Source organism: Bombina bombina, chromosome 10 (genome assembly GCF_027579735.1).
Source record: "Bombina bombina isolate aBomBom1 chromosome 10, aBomBom1.pri, whole genome shotgun sequence".
In the NCBI taxonomy this organism is placed as follows: Eukaryota; Metazoa; Chordata; class Amphibia; order Anura; family Bombinatoridae; genus Bombina; species Bombina bombina.
The window spans coordinates 15,694,670-15,717,681 of record NC_069508.1 but is presented as its reverse complement, the minus strand read 5'-3'; the positions used below and the strand labels follow the sequence as shown (position 1 = coordinate 15,717,681).

At 40.9% G+C, this 23,012-nt stretch overlaps 1 protein-coding gene across 1 annotated transcript in view; it reads right to left on the bottom strand.

Annotated features, from left to right (window-relative positions):
* Window positions 1–21,311, bottom strand: part of CAMSAP2 (calmodulin regulated spectrin associated protein family member 2) — a 158,349-nt gene extending 137,038 nt beyond the window's left edge. The window contains exon 1 of the mRNA XM_053693815.1: window positions 19,566–21,311. Within this exon, the coding sequence (XP_053549790.1) occupies window positions 19,566–19,707 (142 nt within the window). The 5' untranslated portion in view covers window positions 19,708–21,311. The remainder of the gene's footprint in view (window positions 1–19,565) is intronic.
* Window positions 21,312–23,012: the final 1,701 nt, after the last annotated feature.

Genomic DNA, 23,012 nt, shown 5'->3' with positions numbered 1-23,012 from the left:
TTTGAAACAGTGCTGTAATCATCGTGATATTGCGAGAAAAGTGACTGCACCATTTTGTTATGCTTAGTTCACTCTGTTTACAGCATTACAGTGCAATCTGTGTCTCAGTGCTATAGTCTGGCAAATTTTACTTCCGTAATTGTCCCTATTTTACAGGTACAGTATTTATTGAATACTGTGCTATGTTAGTGTTAAACTAAACATAGCATTATTGCACCCCTAATATATGTTAGTTTAAACATGTTTTCAAGTCTTTAAACACACTGGCAAGTGAAAAGAGAGCTAAAACTGCCTTGTTTCACTTTAAGGCGCTTTTCACTTTACAGCGAGGCTCCGGTCCCTAACCTGCTGTATGAGCGGGGTATACCTGTATTTATATAACTGAGATAAGGAGCAGACTGCAGAGGGTTAGATACAGGGTAATCACAGAGGTAAAAAGTATATTAATATAACTGAGATAAGGGACAGTCTGCTGAGGCTTAGATACAAGGTAATCACAGAGGTAAAATGTATATTAATATAACTGAGATAAGGAGCAGTCTGCAGAGGCTTAGATACAAGGTAATCACAGAGGTAAAAAGTATATTAATATAACTGAGATAAGGAGCAGTCTGCAGAGGCTTAGATACAGGGTAATCACAGAGGTAAAAAAGTACATTAATATAACTGTTAGTTGTGCAAAACTGGGTAATGGTAAATAAAGGGATTATCTACCTTTTCAAACAATAACATTTTTTTGCGTTTACTGTCCCTTTAATGATTCCAATAGAACATAATGTAGTTCTACTATAAAATGTTCTTAGTTTTCTTGTTATCCTTTGTTGAAAAGCAGGGATGTAAGCTCAGGAGCGTGCATGTGTCTGCAGCACTAGTTTCCTGTCATGTAGTGCCCCAGACATGTGCACGCTACCTACCTAGATATCTCTTTGAAAAAGAAGAACAAGAGAACAAAGCAAATTGGAAACCTTTTTTAAAAATCCTATTTTCTCTCTGAATCTGGAAAGAAACATTTTAGGTTTCATGTCCCTTTAATTTGGAAACTTGTAGCTATTGGCTGCACTCTAGTGAGAGCTGTCCCTAACTATTCATAGAAGAAAAGGAAATCTAGGTTACAACATGGCCGCTCACATTACTTTATGGACAAACTTTACACTTATTTTTTTCAACAGATAAATAAGATTTAAAACGTCTACATCTTAGGCTAATGTTTGCATTTAACACATCATTGTATCCGGCATGTATTTACCATTTAATGTCCCTTTAAGGAGATATTAAAGGGACAGTACACACTACGTCCACCGCTTGCCTTACTCTGCCCTTGTTACTGGAGTAGAGCAGGCTAGACACTCATTTTGCTTGCAAAACGTACATTGTTTTCTCAATCTTATCTCCTCTGTTGAGACCAATTAGGGACAGGTATGCAGCAGGGTTAGGATTCCCCCCCAGTGGCGGTGGAGCAGAGAGATAATAAAATGTTCTCTCTAAACACTATTCTTACTATGTATACAGTAAGAGAAAAAGAGAAGGGTGATTTTGTGTAAATATAACGAGACACCAATGAGGTCTGAACTCCCTGTAAGCTCAGCCAATTTGATTGAGTTGTGGTTTTAATTAGTATAGACAGCTATTTCATGTACAAAAACACACACAAATGAGCATTTCCCATACATGTTTTACTCTGCTGCTGGTATAACAAGCCACTATAAACACATTAAGGTAACACAAATTTTACAGTGCACTGTCCCTTTAACATGAGACTCTTTAACCCTTAAACTATGTCTTAGACAGAAATTACTCTAGGAAGAAGGTCTCTTATCATTAAAGGGACATTTTAGTTCAAATTTAAATGCACAGATGAATTACATCTTTGATTAGAAACATATTTGCACTCTACAGGTATTGGCAAAATGCTTCTAGTAAAAGTTATCCCTGTTTTAGAGTTAGCATTTTTATCTGCACGTGCATGTGAAGCATAGCTAGATATACTCAGTGCACCAGCATTTTAAATACTGCAGCTGCTCGGAGCACCAGTGGGGCTTGTATCATTTCAGCAATTAACAAATGGAGTTATCAGACGATACAAGTACCTTAGGCTCTGTCAGCAAGTGATGCGTTTATAATGCTGGTGCACGGTGCATACTTAAATACACTTTTGCAACAGCTATAGCTTTTATTAGAAGCATTTTTGCTAATACATATTACAAAAAATGCTTCTATTCAAAACTGAAATGCAGCCATGTAGATTCCAATTTTGGCTGGAATGTCCCTTTAAGTCTAAGGTTGAATTATCATATTGCCCCCATTGTCCAGAGCTGCGCAATATACAAGTATAACAGTAATCAAGTTACAATTTCAGTAGCCAGACACTCAGGCTCGTGCTGCTAATCTACGTATAAAAATGTGTGTCTGAGACAAAACCACAGGACCATGAACGTGCCGGGGCTTGTGCGATCTAGAAGTGCCCCCACAGGCAACACCCAGGGGGTGAAACTCCAAAGCCAGCCGGAATGTAGAGGAAACGGCTACACGTTATAGGAAAACATACAGAATTATACAGATAGGGACAAGCCGCTCTCAGGACCTGTCCCTCCCCCATCACCAGATGCCACCACAAATGTCACTAAACGCAAGAAATTCCAATCATGTACGAGAAAGGGAAATAAACATGCTACAAATGTGCTTAGGAAGTAAAAAAAAAAACACTATAAGCTGCTTATTTTGACTTTAAAACAACCAGAAAATGCACAACTGGTCTGTGGGACAGAAAATCACTGACTGAAATCCCCCATCACATGCTTGCTAACAACCGGCTGATGAACAAATATCCCCCCACCTCACATGCTTGCTAACAACCGGCTGATGAACAAATCTCCCCCCACCTCACATGCTTGCTAACAACTGGCTGATGAACAAATCTCCCCCCTCACATGCTTACTAACAACCGGCTGATGAACAAATCCCACCCCCCCTCACATGCTTACTAACAACCGGCTGATGAACAAATCCCACCCCCTCACATGCTTACTAACAACCGGCTGATGAACAAATCCCCCCTCACATGCTAACAACCGGCTGATGAACAAATCCCCCCCCTCACATGCTTGCTAACAACTGGCTGATGAACAAATCTCCCCCCCACCTCACATGCTTGCTAACAACCGGCTGATGAACAAATCTCCCCCACCTCAGATGCTTGCTAACAACCGGCTGATGAACAAACCTCCCCCCACCTCACATGCTTGCTAACAACCAGCTGATGAACAAATCTCCCCCTCACATGCTTGCTAACAACCGGCTGATGAACAAATCCCCCCCCTCACATGCTTGCCAACAACCGGCTGATGAACAAATCCCCCCCCTCACATGCTTGCCAACAACCGGCTGATGAACAAATCCCCCCCCTCACATGCTTGCTAACAACTGGCTGATGAACAAATCTCCCCCCTCACATGCTTGCTAACAACTGGCTAATGAACAAATCTCCCCCCTCACATGCTTGCTAACAACTGGCTGATGAACAAATCTCCCCCCTCACATGCTTGCTAACAACTGGCTAATGAACAAATCTCCCCCCTCACATGCTTGCTAACAACTGGCTGATGAACAAATCTCCCCCCTCACATGCTTGCTAACAACTGGCTGATAAACAAATCTCCCCCCTCACATGCTTGCTAACAACTGGCTGATGAACAAATCTCCCCCCTCACATGCTTGCTAACAACTGGCTGATGAACAAATCCCCCCCTCACATGCTTGCTAACAACCGGCTGATGAACAAATCCCCCCCCCTCACATGCTTGCTAACAACCGGCTGATGAACAAATCCCCCCCCCTCACATGCTTGCCAACAACCGGCTGATGAACAAATCCCCCCCCCTCACATGCTTGCCAACAACCGGCTGATGAACAAATATCCCCCCACCTCACATGCTTGCTAACAACCGGCTGATGAACAAATCTCCCCCCACCTCATATGCTTGCTAACAACTGGCTGATGAACAAATCTCCCCCCACCTCATATGCTTGCTAACAACTGGCTGATAAACAAATCTCCCCCCCTCCCATGCTTGCTAACAACCGGCTGATAAACAAATCTCCCCCCCTCCCATGCTTGCTAACAACCGGCTGATGAACAAATCCCACCCCCCCCCCTCACATGCTAACAACCGGCTGATGAACAAATCCCACCCCCCCTCACATGCTAACAACCGGCTGATGAACAAATCCCACCCCCCCTCACATGCTAACAACCGGCTGATGAACAAATCCCCCCCCTCACATGCTAACAACCGGCTGATGAACAAATCCCACCCACCCCTCACATGCTAACAACCGGCTGATGAACAAATCCCACCCCCCTCACATGCTAACAACCGGCTGATGAACAAATCCCCTCACATGCTTACTAACAACCGGCTAATGAACAAATCCCACCCCCCCCTCACATGCTAACAACCGGCTGATGAACAAATCCCCTCACATGCTTACTAACAACCGGCTGATGAACAAATCCCACCCCCCCTCACATGCTAACAACCGGCTGATGAACAAATCCCCTCACATGCTTACTAACAACCGGCTAATGAACAAATCCCACCCCCCCCTCACATGCTAACAACCGGCTGATGAACAAATCCCTTCACATGCTTACTAACAACCGGCTGATGAACAAATCCCACCCCCCCCTCACATGCTAACAACCGGCTGATGAACAAATCCCCTCACATGCTTACTAACAACCGGCTGATGAACAAATCCCACCCCCCCCTCACATGCTAACAACCGGCTGATGAACAAATCCCACCCCCCCCCTCACATGCTAACAACCAGCTGATGAACAAATCCCACCCCCCCCCTCACATGCTAACAACCGGCTGATGAACAAATCCCACCCCCCCCCCCCTCACATGCTAACAACCGGCTGATGAACAAATCCCACCCACCCCTCACATGCTAACAACCGGCTGATGAACAAATCCCACCCCCCCTCACATGCTAACAACCGGCTGATGAACAAATCCCCTCACATGCTTACTAACAACCGGCTGATGAACAAATCCCACCCCCCTCACATGCTAACAACCAGCTGATGAACAAATCCCCTCACATGCTTACTAACAACCGGCTGATGAACAAATCCCACCCCCCCTCACATGCTAACAACCGGCTGATGAACAAATCCCCTCACATGCTTACTAACAACCGGCTAATGAACAAATCCCACCCCCCCCTCACATGCTAACAACCGGCTGATGAACAAATCCCCTCACATGCTTACTAACAACCGGCTGATGAACAAATCCCACCCCCCCCTCACATGCTAACAACCGGCTGATGAACAAATCCCCTCACATGCTTACTAACAACCGGCTAATGAACAAATCCCACCCCCCCCTCACATGCTAACAACCGGCTGATGAACAAATCCCCTCACATGCTTACTAACAACCGGCTGATGAACAAATCCCACCCCCCCTCACATGCTAACAACCGGCTGATGAACAAATCCCACCCCCCCCTCACATGCTAACAACCGGCTGATGAACAAATCCCACCCCCCCTCACATGCTAACAACCGGCTGATGAACAAATCCCCTCACATGCTTACTAACAACCGGCTGATGAACAAATCCCCCCCCCCCCCCCCCTCACATGCTAACAACCGGCTGATGAAAAAATCCCCTCACATGCTTACTAACAACCGGCTAATGAACAAATCCCCCCCCCCCTGACATGCTTACTAACAAAAAATGATTCTAAGCTCAAGAAAATGTAAAAAAAAAAAAACCTAATATACATAAAATCACAATAAAATACTTTAATGCCATTTCCCACCACTCCCTCAGTGCACCTTTCTGTAGGATTCCCCACAATTCTGCATCTCTCTGCTGCTATAAGACTTCCTGTTTGGATTCCATTCATTGCTGGCGCATTACAGGGAGCACAGTACAACCCCACAACAACCTCAGACTTTTCCTCACAACTCAAGCACAAGTCCTCCCCGGCTGCTAATAATCCTTTTGTTGCTACAGTTACAGCGCTGCGCAGGAGGCGGGCAATGGATTACACCCCTCTAAACACTTACTAGCTACCCACCTGACGTGTATTTGTTATTCACAACCTAATGAGTATTTATACCTTAAAACAAAACAATATAAAAAGGAAACTTTGTGTGACTTAAAGGGACAGTCTACACCAGAATTGTTATTGTTTAAAAACATAGATAATCCCTTTATTACACACTCCCCAGTTTTGCATAACCAACACAGTTATAATAATACACTTTTTACCTCTGTGATTACCTTGTATCTAAGCCTCTGCAAACTGCCCCCTTATTTCAGTTCCTTTGACAGACATTCATTTTAGCCAATCAGAGCTGGTTCACCTGAACTCCACGTGCATGAGCACAGTATTATCTATATGACACACATGAACTAACACCCTCTAGTGGTGAAGAACTATCAAAATGCCATGAGAGAAGAGGCGGCCTTCAAGGGCTTAGAAATTAGCATATGAACCTCCTAGGTTTAGCTTTCAAATAAGAATACCAAGAGAACAAAGCAAAATTGGTGATAAAAGTAAATTGGAAAGTTGTTTAAAATCACATTCTTTATCTGAATCATGAAAGTTTATTTTGGACCACACTGTCCCTTTAATACCCAAAACATATTCGTGACTGAGAAGAATCTAATAAATTGCCATTAGGTTGTGAATAATGAGTAACGCTAAATGGTCCAACTTCAAGTGGGTTCCCTAGGTCTGGATACAGAAATATCTAAATTAAAAGGGACAGTCTAGTCAAATCTAAATTAAAGGGACAGTCTAGTCAAATCTAAACTTTCATGAGTCAGATAGGGCATTTAATTGTAAACAACTTCCCAATTTATTTTTATCATCAATTTTGCTTTGTTCTTTTGTATTCGTTGTTGAAAGCTAAACCTAGGTAGGCTCATATGCTAAATTATAACCCATTGAAGGCCACCTTTTATCTCATTGCATTTTGACAGTTTTTCACAGCGCTAGTTTATGTGTGCCATATAGATAACATTGTGCTCAATCCCGTGGAGTTCTTTATGAGTCAGCGCTGACTGGCTACAATGCAAGTCTGTCAAAAGCACTGAGATAAGGGGGCAGTCTGCAGAGACAGAGTCTGATATACAGTATAGTGGAACATGAAATCCAAAATTTTCTTTCACAATTCAGATAGAGCACGTAACTGTAAATAACTAATTTACTTCTAGTATCAAATATTCTTTGTTCTCTTGGTATCTTTTGTTGAAAAGCAGGTGTGCACGTGCCTGGAGCACTGAATGGCAGCAGTTTTGCTAAAATAATATCCATTTGTAAGAGCACTAGAGGGCAGCAATATTTCCAGCCATGTACTGCTCCAGATGCTACCTAGGTATCTCTTTAACAAAGAATACTATGGGATCAAAGCTAATTTGATAATAGAAGTAGATTGCAAACTTGTTTAAACGGATATCCTCTGTTTGACAGCCCAGCACCTTAGGCAACCCTATCCCAACCACAACAGAAGAGACACTTATTACAGCTACGCACTTATTACACACTTATTACAGCTACACACGTATTACACACTTATTACAGCTACACACGTATTACACACTTATTACAGCTACACACGTATTACACACTTATTACAGTTACACACTTATTACAGCTACACACTTATTACACACTTATTACAGCTACAGACTTATTACAGCTACGCACTTATTACAGCTACGCACTTATTACAGCTACGCACTTATTACAGCTACACACTTATTACACACTTATTACAGCTACACACTTATTACAGCTACACACGTATTACACACTTATTACAGCTACACACTTATTACAGCTACACACGTATTACACACTTATTACAGCTACGCACTTATTACAGCTACACACTTATTACACACTTATTACAGCTACACACTTATTACAGCTACACACGTATTACACACTTATTACAGCTACACACTTATTACAGCTACACACTTATTACACACTTATTACAGCTACACACTTATTACAGCTACGCACTTATTACAGCTACGCACTTATTACAGCTACGCACTTATTACAGCTACGCACTTATTACAGCTACACACTTATTACAGCTACGCACTTATTACAGCTACACACTTATTACAGCTACACACTTATTACACACTTATTACAGCTACACACGTATTACACACTTATTACAGCTACACACTTATTACAGCTACACACTTATTACAGCTACACACGTATTACACACTTATTACAGCTACACACGTATTACACACTTATTACAGCTACGCACGTATTACACACTTATTACAGCTACGCACGTATTACACACTTATTACAGCTACACACTTATTACAGCTACACACTTATTACAGCTACACACGTATTACACACTTATTACAGCTACGCACTTATTACACACTTATTACAGCTACGCACTTATTACACACTTATTACAGCTACGCACTTATTACACACTTATTACAGCTACACACTTATTACAGCTACACACTTATTACAGCTACACACTTATTACACACTTATTACAGCTACGCACTTATTACACACTTATTACAGCTACACACTTATTACACACTTATTACAGCTACGCACTTATTACACACTTATTACAGCTACACACTTATTACACACTTATTACAGCTACACACTTATTACAGCTACGCACTTATTACAGCTACGCACTTATTACAGCTACGCACTTATTACAGCTACGCACTTATTACACACTTATTACAGCTACACACTTATTACACACTTATTACAGCTACACACTTATTACAGCTACACACGTATTACACACTTATTACAGCTACGCACGTATTACACACTTATTACAGCTACGCACGTATTACACACTTATTACAGCTACACACTTATTACAGCTACACACTTATTACAGCTACACACGTATTACACACTTATTACAGCTACGCACTTATTACACACTTATTACAGCTACACACTTATTACACACTTATTACAGCTACGCACTTATTACACACTTATTACAGCTACACACTTATTACACACTTATTACAGCTACACACTTATTACACACTTATTACAGCTACACACTTATTACACACTTATTACAGCTACACACTTATTACAGCTACACACTTATTACAGCTACACACTTATTACAGCTACACACTTATTACAGCTACGCACTTATTACACACTTATTACAGCTACACACTTATTACACACTTATTACAGCTACACACTTATTACAGCTACACACTTATTACAGCTACGCACTTATTACAGCTACGCACTTATTACAGCTACGCACTTATTACAGCTACGCACTTATTACACACTTATTACAGCTACACACTTATTACACACTTATTACAGCTACACACTTATTACAGCTACACACGTATTACACACTTATTACAGCTACACACGTATTACACACTTATTACAGCTACGCACGTATTACACACTTATTACAGCTACGCACGTATTACACACTTATTACAGCTACACACTTATTACAGCTACACACTTATTACAGCTACACACGTATTACACACTTATTACAGCTACGCACTTATTACACACTTATTACAGCTACACACTTATTACACACTTATTACAGCTACGCACTTATTACACACTTATTACAGCTACGCACTTATTACACACTTATTACAGCTACACACTTATTACACACTTATTACAGCTACACACTTATTACACACTTATTACAGCTACACACTTATTACACACTTATTACAGCTACACACTTATTACAGCTACACACTTATTACAGCTACACACTTATTACAGCTACACACTTATTACAGCTACACACTTATTACAGCTACACACTTATTACAGCTACGCACTTATTACACACTTATTACAGCTACACACTTATTACAGCTACACACTTATTACAGCTACACACGTATTACACACTTATTACAGCTACACACTTATTACAGCTACACACGTATTACACACTTATTACAGCTACGCACGTATTACACACTTATTACAGCTACGCACGTATTACACACTTATTACAGCTACGCACGTATTACACACTTATTACAGCTACGCACGTATTACACACTTATTACAGCTACGCACTTATTACACACTTATTACAGCTACACACTTATTACAGCTACACACTTATTACACACTTATTACAGCTACACACTTATTACAGCTACACACTTATTACACACTTATTACAGCTACACACTTATTACACACTTATTACAGCTACACACTTATTACAGCTACACACTTATTACAGCTACGCACTTATTACACACTTATTACAGCTACACACTTATTACACACTTATTACAGCTACACACTTATTACAGCTACACACTTATTACAGCTACACACTTATTACAGCTACGCACTTATTACACACTTATTACAGCTACGCACTTATTACACACTTATTACAGCTACGCACTTATTACACACTTATTACAGCTACGCACTTATTACACACTTATTACAGCTACGCACGTATTACACACTTATTACAGCTACACACGTATTACACACTTATTACAGCTACACACGTATTACACACTTATTACAGCTACGCACTTATTACAGCTACGCACTTATTACAGCTACGCACTTATTACAGCTACGCACTTATTACAGCTACGCACTTATTACACACTTATTACAGCTACGCACTTATTACACACTTATTACAGCTACACACTTATTACACACTTATTACAGCTACACACGTATTACACACTTATTACAGCTACGCACTTATTACAGCTACGCACTTATTACAGCTACGCACTTATTACAGCTACGCACTTATTACAGCTACGCACTTATTACAGCTACGCACTTATTACAGCTACGCACTTATTACAGCTACGCACTTATTACACACTTATTACAGCTACGCACTTATTACAGCTACGCACTTATTACAGCTACGCACTTATTACAGCTACGCACTTATTACACACTTATAACAGCTACACACGTATTACACACTTATTACAGCTACACACGTATTACACACTTATTACAGCTACACACGTATTACACACTTATTACAGCTACGCACTTATTACAGCTACGCACTTATTACACACTTATTATAGCTACACACTTATTACACACTTATTACAGCTACACACTTATTACACACTTATTACAGCTACGCACTTATTACAGCTACGCACTTATTACACACTTATTACAGCTACACACTTATTACACACTTATTACAGCTACACATTTATTACAGCTACACACTTATTACAGCTACGCACTTATTACAGCTACACACTTATTACAGCTACACACTTATTACAGCTACACACTTATTACAGCTACACACTTATTACACACTTATTACAGCTACACACTTATTACACACTTATTACAGCTACACATTTATTACAGCTACACACTTATTACAGCTACGCACTTATTACAGCTACACACTTATTACAGCTACACACTTATTACAGCTACACACTTATTACAGCTACGCACTTATTACAGCTACACACTTATTACACACTTATTACACACTTATTACACACTTATTACAGCTACGCACTTATTACAGCTACGCACTTATTACAGCTACGCACTTATTACACAATTATTACACACTTATTACACACTTATTACAGCTACACACTTATTACAGCTACACACTTATTACAGCTACGCACTTATTACAGCTACGCACTTATTACACACTTATTACAGCTACACACTTATTACACACTTATTACAGCTACACACTTATTACAGCTACACACTTATTACAGCTACGCACTTATTACAGCTACGCACTTATTTACACACTTATTACAGCTACACACTTATTACACACTTATTACAGCTACGCACTTATTACAGCTACGCACTTATTACACACTTATTACAGCTACACACTTATTACAGCTACACACTTATTACAGCTACACACTTATTACAGCTACACACTTATTACAGCTACGCACTTATTACAGCTACGCACTTATTACACACTTATTACAGCTACGCACTTATTACACACTTATTACAGCTACGCACTTATTACAGCTACGCACTTATTACACACTTATTACAGCTACACACTTATTACACACTTATTACAGCTACGCACTTATTACACACTTATTACAGCTACGCACTTATTACACACTTATTACAGCTACGCACTTATTACACACTTATTACAGCTACACACGTATTACACACTTATTACAGCTACACACTTATTACAGCTACACACTTATTACAGCTACACACTTATTACACACTTATTACAGCTACACACGTATTACACACTTATTATAGCTACGCACTTATTACAGCTACACACTTATTACAGCTACACACGTATTACACACTTATTATAGCTACACACTTATTACACACTTATTATAGCTACACACTTATTACACACTTATTACAGCTACGCACTTATTACACACTTATTACAGCTACACACTTATTACACACTTATTACAGCTACACACTTATTACAGCTACGCACTTATTACAGCTACGCACTTATTACAGCTACGCACTTATTACAGCTACGCACTTATTACACACTTATTACAGCTACACACGTATTACACACTTATTACAGCTACACACGTATTACACACTTATTATAGCTACACACTTATTACACACTTATTACAGCTACGCACTTATTACACACTTATTACAGCTACACACTTATTACAGCTACGCACTTATTACACACTTATTATAGCTACACACTTATTACACACTTATTACAGCTACGCACTTATTACACACTTATTACAGCTACACACGTATTACACACTTATTACAGCTACGCACTTATTACAGCTACGCACTTATTACAGCTACGCACTTATTACACACTTATTACAGCTACACACGTATTACACACTTATTACAGCTACACACGTATTACACACTTATTACAGCTACACACTTATTACAGCTACACACTTATTACAGCTACACACTTATTACACACTTATTACAGCTACACACTTATTACACACTTATTACAGCTACACACTTATTACACACTTATTATAGCTACACACTTATTACACACTTATTACAGCTACACACTTATTACACACTTATTACAGCTACACACTTATTACAGCTACGCACTTATTACAGCTACACACTTATTACACACTTATTACAGCTACACACTTATTACAGCTACACACTTATTACAGCTACACACTTATTACAGCTACACACTTATTACAGCTACACACTTATTACACACTTATTACAGCTACACACTTATTACAGCTACACACTTATTACACACTTATTACAGCTACACACTTATTACACACTTATTACAGCTACGCACTTATTACAGCTACGCACTTATTACAGCTACGCACTTATTACAGCTACGCACTTATTACAGCTACGCACTTATTACAGCTACGCACTTATTACACACTTATTACAGCTACGCACTTATTACACACTTATTACAGCTACACACTTATTACACACTTATTACAGCTACACACTTATTACAGCTACACACGTATTACACACTTATTACAGCTACACACTTATTACAGCTACACACTTATTACAGCTACACACTTATTACAGCTACACACTTATTACACACATATTACAGCTACACACTTATTACACACATATTACAGCTACGCACTTATTACACACTTATTACAGCTACGCACTTATTACACACTTATTACAGCTACACACTTATTACACACTTATTACAGCTACACATGTATTACACACTTATTACAGCTACACACGTATTACACACTTATTACAGCTACGCACTTATTACAGCTACGCACTTATTACAGCTACGCACTTATTACAGCTACGCACTTATTACAGCTACGCACTTATTACAGCTACGCACTTATTACACACTTATTACAGCTACGCACTTATTACAGCTACGCACTTATTACACACTTATTACAGCTACACACTTATTACACACTTATTACAGCTACGCACTTATTACACACTTATTACAGCTACACACGTATTACACACTTATTACAGCTACACACGTATTACACACTTATTACAGCTACACACGTATTACAGCTACGCACTTATTACACACGTATTACAGCTACGCACTTATTACACACTTATTACAGCTACGCACTTATTACACACTTATTACAGCTACACACTTATTACAGCTACACACGTATTACACACTTATTACAGCTACACACGTATTACACACTTATTACAGCTACGCACTTATTACAGCTACGCACTTATTACAGCTACGCACTTATTACAGCTACGCACTTATTACAGCTACGCACTTATTACACACTTATTACAGCTACGCACTTATTACACACTTATTACAGCTACACACGTATTACACACTTATTACAGCTACGCACTTATTACAGCTACGCACTTATTACAGCTACGCACTTATTACACACTTATTACAGCTACACACTTATTACACACTTATTACAGCTACGCACTTATTACACACTTATTACAGCTACACACGTATTACACACTTATTACAGCTACACACTTATTACACACTTATTACAGCTACACACTTATTACAGCTACACACTTATTACAGCTACACACTTATTACAGCTACACACTTATTACAGCTACACACTTATTACACACTTATTACAGCTACACACGTATTACACACTTATTACAGCTACACACGTATTACACACTTATTATAGCTACACACTTATTACACACTTATTACAGCTACGCACTTATTACACACTTATTACAGCTACACACTTATTACACACTTATTACAGCTACGCACTTATTACAGCTACGCACTTATTACAGCTACGCACTTATTACAGCTACGCACTTATTACAGCTACGCACTTATTACACACTTATTACAGCTACACACGTATTACACACTTATTACAGCTACACACGTATTACACACTTATTATAGCTACACACTTATTACACACTTATTATAGCTACACACTTATTACACACTTATTACAGCTACGCACTTATTACACACTTATTACAGCTACACACTTATTACAGCTACGCACTTATTACAGCTACGCACTTATTACACACTTATTACAGCTACACACGTATTAAACACTTATTACAGCTACGCACTTATTACAGCTACGCACTTATTACACACTTATTACAGCTACACACGTATTACACACTTATTACAGCTACACACGTATTACACACTTATTACAGCTACACACTTATTACAGCTACACACTTATTACAGCTACACACGTATTACACACTTATTATAGCTACACACTTATTACACACTTATTATAGCTACACACTTATTACACACTTATTACAGCTACACACTTATTACACACTTATTACAGCTACGCACTTATTACACACTTATTACAGCTACACACTTATTACAGCTACGCACTTATTACAGCTACGCACTTATTACAGCTACGCACTTATTACAGCTACGCACTTATTACACACTTATTACAGCTACACACGTATTACACACTTATTACAGCTACACACGTATTACACACTTATTACAGCTACACACGTATTACACACTTATTATAGCTACACACTTATTACAGCTACACACTTATTACACACTTATTACAGCTACGCACTTATTACAGCTACGCACTTATTACACACTTATTACAGCTACGCACTTATTACAGCTACGCACTTATTACAGCTACACACTTATTACAGCTACGCACTTATTACAGCTACGCACTTATTACACACTTATTACAGCTACACACGTATTACACACTTATTACAGCTACACACGTATTACACACTTATTACAGCTACACACGTATTACACACTTATTATAGCTACACACTTATTACAGCTACACACTTATTACACACTTATTACAGCTACGCACTTATTACAGCTACGCACTTATTACACACTTATTACAGCTACGCACTTATTACACACTTATTACAGCTACGCACTTATTACAGCTACGCACTTATTACAGCTACGCACTTATTACAGCTACACACTTATTACAGCTACACACTTATTACACACTTATTACAGCTACACACTTATTACACACTTATTACAGCTACGCACTTATTACAGCTACGCACTTATTACAGCTACGCACTTATTACAGCTACGCACTTATTACAGCTACACACTTATTACAGCTACACACTTATTACACACTTATTACACACTTATTACAGCTACACACTTATTACACACTTATTACAGCTACGCACTTATTACACACTTATTACAGCTACACACGTATTACACACTTATTACAGCTACACACGTATTACACACTTATTACAGCTACACACTTATTACAGCTACGCACTTATTACAGCTACGCACTTATTACACACTTATTACAGCTACACACGTATTACACACTTATTACAGCTACGCACTTATTACAGCTACGCACTTATTACACACTTATTACAGCTACACACGTATTACACACTTATTACAGCTACACACTTATTACACACTTATTACAGCTACGCACTTATTACAGCTACGCACTTATTACAGCTACGCACTTATTACAGCTACGCACTTATTACAGCTACGCACTTATTACACACTTATTACAGCTACACACTTATTACACACTTATTACAGCTACGCACTTATTACACACTTATTACAGCTACGCACTTATTACACACTTATTACAGCTGGATTCGGCCACAATTCACATTAAAAGCACTTTCTAATGGATGAATCTTCCTTGTAATCAAACATTCTATAAAATTCAGATTTTTCTTTGCATAAATGATATGTAGATGATCCATTTATATAGCTCACCTTGCAGTGTCAATGTATAGTTTTGCTTTTTTTCAGACTCCTAACCAAGCCCCAAAGTATCAGATGCATACTGAGGTATAAAGATTCCTGCCTACGCCTGATGGGTCTTTTCATATGCAGGGAAGGAGGAGTGTCTGCTCTTCATGCATTTTTAGCCCCTTTCAGTTGGTGTCTAAGCCTAACCTCATCACCAGTGCTAAACTGGGAGCTTCTAAGTAAGTTTTTAAAAATGGTTTTATACTGGATTTTTAGATCAGTATCTGTGCATATTCTTCTTTATAGTATTGTCTATTACATACAGTTACATGAAAACTGGTGTATACTGCCCCTTTAATCTGGGATGTCGCAAGCAGGATTTGTGGGTTTATTTGGTGTCCCACTATGTAGAAGTATAGGGATAAGGTAGCCAGAGGCGGAGTGCTATTAGCCTCATCACGCCCACTCTCCTCACAGTCACAGCTGGACAGAGTGATTTTGTTTTACTACATTAACACCTTTATTGTTGCACTTGCTTTTTATTACCAGTCTCCAGACACCACTTGATATATTTAGATGATCCAAGCACTGTTCTGCAGTATCTTATCTCCACTGCTAGGTCGAGACAGATATGTAGCAGAGTCAGCGCGTCCAATACTCACAACTGGAAAACCCACAATTTTCAGAGTTAAATTAAATGAAAGGAGGCAGAACAAAGAAATTGTACTGCAAAGCTGTTTTACTACATACAATTAAATAATTTACAAGACAATGTTTTATGCCCTTGTATAGTATGGAATAGTCTCCGTCGCACACAACATATTTATAACCTACTGCGCTCTGTTACACTCTATCCCTTTAATTCATTGTATTATCCATTAGTTTGTTAAAAAAAAAAAAAAATTCCTGTGCTGAAAATTAAAACATTTTTGTTCTTATACATGTGAGGTTTATCACTGTCAACCAATAGGGACATGGGAGCTCTCCTTATCAGCCAGTGAGCTACTTCCCACATTCACGTTCTGTTAATTAAAAATCAAAAGCAACAGCTTTAATTTAAAGGGGCAGTACATGTATAGCGGAATCTTACATACCTAATAGGTCATTTACACCTTGGGGCATATTTATCAAGCTCCGATTAGAGGTTGATGCCCCGTGTTTCTAGCGAGCCTGCAAGCTCGCCAGAAACAGCAGTTATGAAGCAGCGGTCACAAAGACCGCTGCTCCATAACCTGTCCGCCTGCTCTGATGAGGCGGACAGACATCGCCGGAAATCAACCCGATCGAGTTGATTGACACCCCCCTGCTGGCGGCCTATTGCCCGCGAGTCTGCAGGGTGCGGCGTTGCACCAGCAGCTCTTGTTAGCTGCTGGTGCAATGCTGAATACAGCGAGCGCATTGCTCCCCGTATTCAGCAGAATTATATAACATTACATTAGTCAAATGTTTTAAATCATAATATTGCCTTTTTATTTTTAAAAAATATCGCCGTTTTACAGACCCGCTCTCTGGGCTCTGCTGAGCGGGTCTGTTGTTTTTACTGAGCGCATCGGGCCAGCTGTATAGTCACAGCCCGGCCCGACCGCGCCATTAGACACAATGCAGCTCGCTCCTGCTCTGTCTGACAGCGGGAGCGAGCTGCATTGTGTCTAATGGCGCAGTTGGGCCGGGCTGTGACTATACAGCTGGCCCGATGGTTTACTGTCCCTTTAAGGGTCCCGAGAACTGGTTTTGGGAAACACTGCCCTAGAGGCTGAAAAAGCAAATTCTGTAACCTAGGTTTGCTTCCAAATACTGTAAATTACCAGGACTGGCTACATTCTAGATAGTGATTGCTTAGAGTATTGAACAAACTCATGTACAACTAACCCTCATTGGTCACAAAGCACTGAAAAAAGTGACAGTTTTAAGATGTAGATATCTGTGATATGTAGTTAGTATATAAAGAAAAATACTTGAATGACGCTGGTGAAAGTGACCTAAGCGCTATGCAGTTATATATAATTTGACCGCTATAGGAACTCACCGCACTGTACAGCCCCTGTCATCCCTCAGTCCAAAACCTGATTGGGCAGGTAGTGCAGCCAATCACACGCACGCACATAAAGCAAACAATTCTACTTCATTAGTTGTTAGAATACCTTAGTGAGAGGCATTTCTCATTGAACAACCTCTGAAGCAGAGGTGCCAGGAGCACAATCTGATGTTAGTAGGGTAGGTTGTAAAGCTTGTAGGTCACAATATCCCAAGGTGCCAAATGTTTTTTGTTTTTTTAAAGTCTCAGGCTCACCTCACAGGTCTCTTCTTTACATGTACAGAATAGGATTTGTATAATTATACTCTGGTCTCTTTAACCAGCATGATTAAGCACTATGCACCTAAATAGTTCAGATCTATCTATCATTAGGAGAATCTTATCCTATACCAACCGGGCATCCTGCACAAAGGCAGAGGTTAGTCCCAGATCCTGCATCTTTATTAGCAGGTTTGTGGTATCAGATGATACAGTAATGTTATGTGCCGCATACATTGTTGCAGTGACACGGATTTGCTGTCACAAGCAACAGTGCACAATACTGCAAACAATCTTCATAGTATACAAACCCACTGATATAGCAGTTATCAGGTAAATGGACAACTCTGGTCCAAAAAGTACATAGTGACCACATTTTTCACTTACCTGCCCCAAAGGCTTTGGCCACCAGCCAGGCCAGACCACTGGCAACTTTAGCCCTGTTGAAGTCATAGTGGTCAAACGGCTTTATGGCTGGGACAATATAAGTCTTCTTTATCTCCTGGCCGCTCTCAGCTATGTCCACCATGGCTGGAATGGGAGTTATTCAAATTACATGATTAAAAAGAAAACTCCAGAGTCAGTCTGTGGCCCAGGGGGAAATTTACACCGTTTGCTCAGCAAACCACTATTACAGTTACATCCCAGATGCCATTGTGATTAACCCCTGTTGCACAAATGTTAGGATATTAATTAGTTCTGTAATCCAACAGGGAACCTGTGTAAATTTATATTTTAAGAACAAGTGCTCTGGTAGCGAAGGGTGTCTGGGATTAGTGAATGTCACCTGCAATTCCTTAATACTGATCCAATTAGGTCAAACAGCGGAATTAATAACCACTCTTTGTATTCTATGTTAATCCTTTGTAGTGATTCATATGCAATAAATTACAGTATGTGCTTAGTCTAATGATCTGTGTCCCGTCAGTAATCTTTTCATAATACTACAGGGCGCACTTGTCATTAAAAGGAATGTTTAAAAAAAATTACAGAGGATCCAAAACGTGCAACTTTTTGTTTCCATTTACAGTAAAAATAAAACTATTAGTGATACTGATTCTTGCTGTTGAAATCAGGCAGAAGCGGCAATAACATTTGATTTTAGTGTAGTTACTGAATAAGGTACCAGGGATTTATTAGGGATCTTATATTATAAACAGGAAAAAGAAGCGACTCCACCAGTGATCCTTCAGTGTTGCAGCAATGGTGATATGCTGTGATTTCCAAATAACTATCTGCAAACAAATATCAGCAGTATAAAAACAACAGGAATGTCTGATCTTTACACAACAGTCAGCATGTGATTACTGTGGAAGCCCAGTGGATCTGAAGTCGCCTCTTAGTGTTGATATGGTCCATGGAGAAACATAGATCTCCTATAAGCAGCAGCAGATCATAAAGAGGTCAAGTTGTGATTCAACAGTATTGGTCCTCACAACATTCCGTTCAATAGATCCTCAGCTGGTGGGGGCATGGAATGACAGCAGTGGATCAAGTTAGTGATCCTTTATGATCTCGAGATCCAGTAGACCATCCAGAGTTCATGGAATGGTAGAATCCAATCCTAAGGAGACGTATTTGATATCTCATTTAGTGGATCCTCAGGGTGTGGGGGACATGTGAGGACAGCAGCAGAACCTCTGGAGATCTAGTCAAGGATTCTATAGTGTTAGTGTCAAAGGGGCAGCCAGATCCCATGGGATGATCTGGGGGATCCAGTCCCTTGGTGTTTAGAATTGCTGTTTATAAGATCCCATATAATGGAACGTCAGTATATATAGTACGTGGGATGTCACCAGTGGGTGCTCACCAGATCCAATCAGGGATCTTCTGGGTCCTGACAGCATCCAGGTCCAAAGGCGAGAGCTGTAGATCCGAAGGGATTATATGAGCGTATCTTCAGAGTGAGCTGACATTAGGGTGTCCTGCGTGGGATCTAGTGGATCTCCTTGGGTGTGGGGTCTTGGGCAGGCCCGGTGCTGGGTGGGATCTCTGCCCCTTAGTGTCAGACTCCCAAGTTACTCCCCGGGCGGTCTCCCCGTGCCTATCCTCTGTTACACCGCCGCCCCGTCCTCGGCCTGCCTACCCAGCTTCCTTTCCCCTCCTCCCGCTGCCGCTGCGGGTTTTCCTGCCGCACTGGATAGACAGCTGGGGGTCACTGCGCATGCGTATGAAAATATGCGCATGCGTAATTTGTCCCGGTGTTCCCACAGTTCTATACCCCAGCGATCTGCGCGTGCGCATACTTTGCGCTAGCGAGACATCCATCATTCTGAATGTCAATCACAGCATCCGCGCTCACCCAATCACACCGCACTATTACAGACAGATGATTTTGTTCGTGCTTTATTGATATTATGAAACTATATGAACAAAATGAAGAGCAGCCCTGTATTAATATGAAGCACTGTAACTGTAGGCAGAGTCAGACGGAGGGAGAGGGGAGACAGGCAGGGGAGGGAGTCAGACAGGACAAAATAGGAGATTGAAAGGGGAGTCAAACAGGGCATGAGATGAGACAGGCGGCATGAGAGGAGACATAGAGGGCATGAGAGGAGACAGGCAGGGCATGAGATGAGAGTCAGAGAGGCCATGAGAGGAGAGTCAGACAGTAAGAGGAGACAGGCAGGGCATGAGATGAGACAGACAGGGCATGAGAGGAGAGTCAGACAGTAAGAGGAGACAGGCAGGGCATGAGATGAGACAGGCAGGGCATGAGATGAGACAGGCAGGGCATGAGAGGAGACAGAGACAGGGTATGAGAGGAGACAGGCAGGGCATGAGAGGAGACAGAGAGGGCATGAGAGGAGACAGGCAGGGCATGAGAGGAGAGTCAGACAGTAAGAGGAGACAGGCAGGGCATGAGAGGAGAGTCAGACAGTAAGAGGAGACAGGCAGGGCATAAGAGGAGACAGGCAGGGCATGAGAGGAGAGTCAGACAGTAAGAGGAGACAGGCAGGGCATGAGAGGAGACTCAGTAAAAGAGGAGACAGAGAGGGCATGACAGGAGACAGACAGACGGCATGAGAGGAGACAGAGCCAAGGCATTAGAGGAGACAGAGCCAAGGCATGAGAGGAGACAGGGCATGAGAGGGGACTCAGTAAGAGAGGAGACAGACAGGGCATGAGAGCAGACAGGCAGGGCATGAGATGGGACTCAGTAAAAGAGGAGACAGACAGGGCATGAGAGACAGAGGCAAGGCATGAGAGGAGACAGGCAGGACATGAGAGAGGACTCAGTAAGAGAGGAGACAGGCAGGGCATGAGAGGGGACTCAGTAAGAGAGGAGACAGGCAGGGCATGAGAGGAGAGTCAGACAGTAAGAGGAGACAGGCAGGGCATGAGAGGGGACTCAGTAAGCGAGGAGACAGGCAGGGCATGAGAGGAGAGTCAGACAGTAAGAGGAGACAGGCAGGGCATGAGAGGAGACAGGCAGGGCATGAGAGGAGACAGAGGCAAGGCATGATAAGAGACAGAGGCAGGGCATGATAGGAGACAGGCAGGGCATGAGAGGGGACAGGCAGGGCATGAGAGGAGAATCAGACAGTAAGAGAGGAGACAGGCAGGGCATGAGATGAGAGTCAGACAGTAAGAGAGAAGACAGGCAGGGCATGAGAGGAGAGTCAGACAGTAAGAGATAGGACAGGAAAGGCATTAGAGGAGACAGGCAGGGCATGAGAAGAGAGTCAGACAGTAAGAGAGGAGACAAGCAGGGCATGAGAGGAGACAGGCAGGGCATGAGAGGAGAGTAAGACAGTAAGAGAGGAGACAGGAAAGGCATTAGAGGAGACAGGCAGGGCATGAGAGGAGAGTCAGACAGTAAGAGAGGAGACA